The sequence below is a fragment of the Raphanus sativus genome, unplaced genomic scaffold (genome assembly GCF_000801105.2).
Source record: "Raphanus sativus cultivar WK10039 unplaced genomic scaffold, ASM80110v3 Scaffold3152, whole genome shotgun sequence".
NCBI lineage: Eukaryota > Viridiplantae > Streptophyta > Magnoliopsida > Brassicales > Brassicaceae > Raphanus > Raphanus sativus.
In genome coordinates this window covers 4,445-12,128 of record NW_026618459.1, presented here as the reverse complement: position 1 = coordinate 12,128, position 7,684 = coordinate 4,445, and the positions used below count along the sequence as shown (strand labels likewise).

Here is a 7,684-nt window from a genome sequence, read left to right as displayed (position 1 = left end):
TTCTGGTAATGTTTATAGAGATTCAACAGGATCATAAGAACTCAATAGGAATTCCAAAGAAGTGTTGGTATGGTGAAAAAATCTTTGTATTGATGTCCAAATAGACCACAATCAAACCGACGATGCTTCCAGTGTTCATATGTTGCAACATATAATGCAATTTTAATGCTTTTTTTTAATTTGTGTGATAATACTTTTGATTTTCATTGTTGTGGATGCATAATTAATTTATAGTTTGTGAATGATAACCGCATATTCAAGTGAGTTGGTGAGAAATATTTAAATGGGATTGAGGCATAACATTAAAAATATACATGAGTAAGTAATGAACCCCTAGGATGCTTCTCTGGATGGATATGGATAGATCCTTGCATAAACGAGTCAAGGACTCAAGTTTATCAAGGTGGTGGATCGAATGGTGACACAAGAGGCTGCGGAAAGGCTCCTTGATACTCCTAGGCTTAGATCGGATATGACACACCTTTCTAAAGCCCTTGGGTGTTGATATTACACACCAACAGACTGGATACTACACACCAGACACTCTCTTAACTCGCAAAAGCAAAGGGAGAAGAAAACACAAAGGTTTTGATTAAAGAAGACTTGATAGATTACTAGGGTTGCGGCACACACATATATATATAGTGAGAGACTTGGAACAGGTTCCAATCAACTCAAACTAAAAGGAACACGCTCCTTTAGTCAATGTAGAATTAAAGACACAACATAGATAGAGTTTTTGAAATAAAAGACATAAATACTTAGAGAAATAAAACATAACATAAGGTTCTTCATGTGGTTGGTCCGAGAGCATCATCTAGGAGTTTTGAGCAGCAAGACTATGGCCTCGTTAAAAACCTATCTTTGCAAAACCCATTGGGACAAAAACAAAGATAGGGAAAAAGAGCACACATAGCTTGCTAGCCTAGACAACACTCAGCTTGATGGTGAGATAGCTTGGATGGTAACAAGTGTATCTTGAAGTATCAAGCTTCCTTCAAGACTTTCTTCATGGATCAAACACTTCTTGATTAATCCTCCAATAGCTTCCTTGAGTATCTTAGCTTTGGATCGAGTTATGGGGCCATTGGAAATGACTAAGGCATCATCTTCTTTGGTTGCACCATCTTTAGGCTTCCCATCTTCTTTAGCTAGTTGGAACTCTTCATCTTGATCAGCATGCTGGTCCATGATCATATCATCCCCTCCCTCTTGAAAAGGATTTGTCCTCAAATCGAACTCATCTGCAATAAAAGGGATTAAGTCAGAAACATTAAACCTATTGCTTACATCATACTTCCCTTTGAGATCAAGCTTGTAGGCATTGTTGCTGATATTCTTTATGATCTCAAACGGTCCATCAATCCTCGGCATTAGCTTGGACTTCCTCTCCTTTGGAAATCTTTCCTTCCTTAGGTGAACCCAAACCTAATCACCTACTTCAAAGATCATCTCACGCCTTCCTTTGTTGGCATGCTTAACATACTGCTTGGTTTTCTCTTCAATATTAAGCCTAGCTTGCTCGTGGAGTTGTTTCACCATCTCTGCCTTCCTTTTGCCATAAAAACTGATCCTTTCACACTCAGGTAAAGGTATTAGATCCAAAGGAGAGGTGGGATTAAACCCATAAACAATTTCAAAAGGGGAAAACTTAGAAGCAGAATGCACAGCATGATTATATGCAAATTCACAATGTGGCAAATGATCTTCCCAAGACTTCAGATTCTTTTTAATGAATGCACGCAAGAGAGTACCTAGAGTTCTATTAACTACTTCAGTTTGTCCATCAGTTTGCGGATGACAAGTAGTAGAGAACAACAGTTTAGTACCTAGTTTAGACCATAGAGTTTTCCAAAAATAACTAAGAAACTTAGCATCTCTATCAGAAACAATAGTCCTAGGCATGCCATGAATGCGCACAATCTCTTTAAAGAACAGGTTAGCAACATGCAATGCATCATCAGTTTTGTGACATGCTATGAAATGAGCCATTTTTGAGAATCTATCAACAACAACAAAGATAGAATCCTTTCCAGTTCTAGTTCTAGGCAATCCCACAATAAAATCCATAGATATGTCATTCCAAGGGTGATAAGGAATAGGGAGAGGAGTATACAAACCATGTGACTGAACCTTAGACTTAGCTTGTTTACAAGTTGCACACCTCTCACAAATTCTTTCCACATCTCTTTTCATCCGAGGCCAAAAGAAGTGATCCTGCAAGGTTTTAAGAGTCTTTGTAACACCAAAGTGACCCATAAGGCTTCCTCCATGAGATTCCCTGACAAATAACTCTCTCAAAGAACAGTTAGGCACACACAAACGGTTATAGAAAAGAAATCCATCATGCCTAAAGTAATGCCCAGTAGCAACCTTTTCATAAGAGTTATAAGCATCTTTAAAATCGGAATCAGTCTCATACATACCTTTAATATGCTCAAAACCTAATAGTTTAACATCAAGAGTGTTTAAGAGAGCATATCTTCTTGATAGTGCATCAGCAACTATATTCTCCTTACCTTGTTTGTATTTGATCACATAAGGGAAGGTTTCAATGAATTCTACCCATCTGGCGTGCCTCTTACTGAGCTTGTTCTGGCCTTTAAGGTACTTGAGAGACTCATGATCAGTGTGGATTACGAACTCCTTGGGCCATAGATAATAGTGCCAAGTCTGCAAGGCCCTCACCAAAGCATAGAGTTCCTTATCATAAGTTGCATAGTTGAGAGTGGCTCCTCCAAGCTTCTCACTAAAGTATGCAATAGGTCTTTTCTCCTGCATAAGAACAACACCAATACCAATTCCTGAGGCATCACATTCAATCTCAAAAGTTTTATTAAAATCAGGAAGTATAAGAAGAGGGGCATTAGTAAGCTTCTCTTTAAGGCATTGGAATGCAGCTTCTTGTGTGTCTCCCCATTTGAATCCTATGTCTTTCTTGACAACCTCAGTCAAGGGAGCTGCTATAGTACTGAAATCCCTCACAAATCGCCTATAGAAGCCAGCAAGTCCATGGAAGCTCCTTACTTCACTCACTGTCTTAGGGATGGGCCATTCTCGTATAGCTTTCACCTTCTCTGGATCCACTTTCACTCCATCTGCACTCACAATAAAACCTAGGAAGACCAAGTTATCCGTACAGAAAGTGCATTTCTTAAGGTTAGCAAAAAGCTTTTCTTTTCTCAAAACATCAAGGACAGCCTTAAGATGACCTATATGCTCTTCTAGACTCTGGCTGTAAACTAGGATATCATCAAAGTAAACCACAACAAACAATCCTATAAAGGACCTAAGAATATGGTTCATTAATCTCATGAAAGTACTAGGAGCATTGGTTAATCCAAAGGGCATAACTAACCACTCGTACAACCCATGCTTAGTTTTAAAAGCAGTTTTCCATTCATCTCCCTCTTTCATCCTAATTTGATGATACCCACTCTTAAGATCTATCTTAGAAAAGATGCTAGAACCATGCAATTCATCAAGCATATCATCTAATCTAGGAATAGGGTGGCGATACTTAACTGTTATGTTGTTGATTGCTCTACAATCAACACACATGCGCCAGTTTCCATCTTTCTTAGGCACCAGAAGCACTGGAACAGCACAAGGACTCATGCTTTCACGGATATGACCTTTCTTCATCAGTTCCTCAACCTGTCTTTGGAGCTCCTTGGTCTCAACCGGGTTAGTTATGTAGGCTGGTCTATTGGGAAGAGTAGAACCTGGTACAAAATCTATCTGATGCTCAATCCCTCGTATAGGTGGTAAACCCGTGGGGCTATCTTCTGGAAACACATCTTGATAATCCTGTAAAAGAGCTGACATCTCACTCGGATACACCGGTGTGCAATCAGTTAGACTAACAAGAGATTCTTTTAAAACAAATAAGAGAACTGATTGATTAGAGTAGAGAGATCTTTTGATGTCACCAGTTTTGGCATAGAAGTTGTGGTTCTTATCAGGCTTGAGATCAATCTCTTTCTTTTTCTGAAGTTGTAATTGATCTTCATGTACTTCTTTAGGAGTTAGAGGCACTAGGGTAGTCTTCTTGCCGTTGAACTCAAAAGAATGTTTATTGGTGAAGCCATCATGAGTGACACGTCTATCAAACTGCCAAGGCCTTCCAAGCAATATGTGACTGGCTTCCATGGGTATCACGTCACAGAGGATGTCATCTTCATATCTCCCAATGGATAAGGGTACAGAAACCTGAGTAGATACCCTCATCTCGCCTTCTTCATTAAGCCATTGCAGTCGGTAAGGCTTGGGATGTTTATGAGTTTGTAGGCCAAGCTTCTTTACCATTATCTCACTAGCAACATTGACACAGCTTCCACCATCAATGATCAGACTACAGACCTTTCCTTGCACCATACAGCGGGTGTAGAACAAGTTTTCCCTCTGTTCTTGCTCCTCGGTCTTGCTTTGTAGGCTGAGTGTTCTTCTTGCAACCAAAAGCCTACCATGAACTGGTTTCTCTTCGTATTCTGCTTCTGAAGATTCTTGCTCAGTCTCTGGTCTCTCATCTTCAGATTCATACTCGCCATTCTCCAAAAGAACCATAACTCTCTTGTTGGTACACTCATTAGCATAGTGCCCACGCCCTTGACACTTAAAGCACTTCAAATCTCTTGCACGCGAGCTGGTAGCCTCTGCTTTACCTTTATCCTTGCTATAGATACTACTAGGCTTAGACTCTTCCTTTGGCTGTGGTTTGACCTCTTTCTGATAGCTTGGTTTATCTTCCTTAGAAGTCTGGTATCTACTGGAACTATAGCTGCCACGCGCATGACTTCTTCTCTTAACTTGTTGCTCTACCAAGATAGCTTTGTGTAGCATCTCCCCTATCTCCAAGTAGTGCTGCATCTCTACCCTGTCTTGTATCTCACGGTTGAGCCCACCAAGAAACCGTGCCATGGTAGCTTCACTATCTTCAGAAACCTTAGCTCTCAACATAAGCAACTCCATCTCTTGATAGTATTCCTCCACAGACTTGGAACCTTGGGTAAGAAGCCTCAGCTTTTGGTGAAGATCACGGTGATAGTGGCTGGAAACAAACCTCCTACGCATCAAAGACTTCATCTCAGCCCATGTCTCAATAGGAAACTCCCCATTGCGCCTTTTGTTTGTAACCAACTGATCCCACCAACTCAATGCATAGTCATTGAACTCAGTAGCAGCAACTTGAACCTTTTTAATCTCAGAGTAGTGTTGACAATTAAAGACAAGCTCTATCTTCTTTTCCCACTCAAGATATGCATCCGGATCAGCCTTGCCATGGAAAGGAGGGATCTTAAGCTTCAATCCTGATAGCTCATTGCGCCTATGCCTTCTGCCCTCATGATCATGTCGTGATCTCCTACTGCTGTGTCTTGATCCAGAGCTATGGCTACTTCTCTCATAGAAGTTATCAGTCTCTTCTGATCCAGCATGCTCACGACGACCATGCCTATTGCTCCTTGGCTCACGTCTCTGCTCAGCATTCTGGTCTTGTCTATCAGATAGCCTTTGATCGAGTTTATCCTCCAACAACTTCTCCATGGCTGCAAGGATATCTTTGGTGATTGCTTCTTGTAATAGCTTGTTTCTTCTCATAAGAGTTGCCTCATCATCCTCGGATCCCATTGCTTCCTGATTCACAAAAGATTTGAACAAGTAAGTAGTTCAAAGAAATCAAAACACAAAGGATTCAAATAAGGAAACAAGAAAAATTTTAAAACAAGGCGGCAAAGGATACTTGAACAATACGCAACGATTTGAATTCCTTTTCAGTTTCGAAATACAACAACACAAATCAGATTCTAACAGATGACGAAATGAGATGAAACAGATAAGGATCTATCACTTCTAACAACAGATCGAGACTCACAAACACAATAGAACTTTCGGATTTTGAAAACTTGAAACGAGATTGATGAGAAGTTGAAAAGTTCTTAATGAAAACTTGATTGAAACTCTTAGATCTATCAATGATGATCACGAAAACAATAGATCTATCAGTTATAATGATGAAAAGAAGCAGATCTAGTGAACAATAACTCAAGAACACAGATCTATCAATGATATGAATGGTGATGAACAGATCGGATGAGAATGATAAGAGAAATCGAAACTCCCCTTCCAGAGTGCTCTGATACCACTTAATGAACCCCTAGGATGCTTCTCTGGACGGATATGGATAGATCCTTGTATAAACGAGTCAAAGGACTCAAGTTTATCAAGGTGGAGGATCGAATGGTGACTCAAGAGGCTGCGGAAAGGCTCCTTGATACTCCTAGGCTTAGATCGGATATGACACACCTTTCTAAAGCCCTTGGGTGTTGGATATTACACACCAACAGACTGGATACTACACACCAGACACTCTCTTAACTCGCAAAAGCAAAGGGAGAAGAAAACACAATGGTTTTGATTAAAGAAGACTTGATAGATTACTAGGGTTGCGGCACACACATATATATATAGTGAGAGACTTGGAACAGGTTCCAATCAACTCAAACTAAAAGGAACACGCTCCTTTAGTCAATGTAGAATTAAAGACACAACATAGATAGAGTTTTGAAATAAAAGACATAAATACTTAGAGAAATAAAACATAACATAAGGTTCTTCATGTGGTTGGTCCGAGAGCATCATCTAGGAGTTTTGAGCAGCAAGACTATGGCCTCGTTAAAAACCTATCTTTGCAAAACCCATTGGGACAAAAACAAAGATAGGGAAAAAGAGCACACATAGCTTGCTAGCCTAGACAACACTCAGTTTGATGGTGAGATAGCTTGGATGGTAACAAGTGTATCTTGAAGTATCAAGCTTCCTTCAAGACTTTCTTCATGGATCAAACACTTCTTAATTAATCCTCCAATAGCTTCCTTGAGTATCTTAGCTTTGGATCGAGTTATGGGGCCATTGGAAATGACTAAGGCATCATCTTCTTTGGTTGCACCATCTTTAGGCTTCCCATCTTCTTTAGCTAGTTTGAACTCTTCATCTTGATCAGCATGCTGGTCCATGATCATATCAGTAAGAAAAGTTGGTCGAAAAGATAATGGAAGCACACAAAAACCAAACGATCAACAGAATCAGAAGTAATGGAGTCAGAACATAAATAGAGGCAATGACAATGATTCCCAAGAAAAGAAAAGAAATCAAAGAATACAACTAATGGAAACATAATCATTAAAACGACGTGACCCCTCACTGACTCCCCTTCACGACATATGAGAAAGGAAAACCGACCAACCAGATAACGACAAGTAATGAACTGAGAAAACAAGGCTGGGTCAACTCTCACACGGAACACTTCAAAAGTAAAGCCCTCGAGATAAACCCTGACGGTCTAGGGGACTATTGTTGGATGTGAACTCATTTACTCTGAACCCATTTACTTTCATGGGTCCATGAATTGACCCAGCCCGAAAGCGATGATAAAATCCCACAAACAAAAAGAAAGTAAAAGCTAGTGGAAGTCCGTACATGCGTGTGATCATCATCCCAGTTACTCGTCAGTACGACTCTAACACACCCAACGTGACAGCCATCGCAGGACGCAAAGGCTAACCACGAATCATAGTAATGATTACGAGAAGCCGGTGCAACATGAAGGAAATACTGCCTATAAAAAGGAGGAGGATGAAGAAGGAAAAGGGGGAGAGCGAGAAAGCAACTACGAGTTCGCGAGGAA

General features: G+C 40.2%; 1 protein-coding gene across 1 annotated transcript; it reads right to left on the bottom strand.

Annotated features, from left to right (window-relative positions):
• Positions 1-614: 614 nt before the first annotated feature.
• LOC108833840 (uncharacterized) lies at positions 615-5,628 on the bottom strand. The gene is given in 5 exon segments (XM_057000995.1): positions 615-1,439; positions 1,581-2,352; positions 2,485-3,116; positions 3,564-3,810; positions 4,102-5,628. Coding segments are annotated over 5 exon segments (3,681 nt in total). The 3' UTR covers positions 615-936.
• Positions 5,629-7,684: the final 2,056 nt, after the last annotated feature.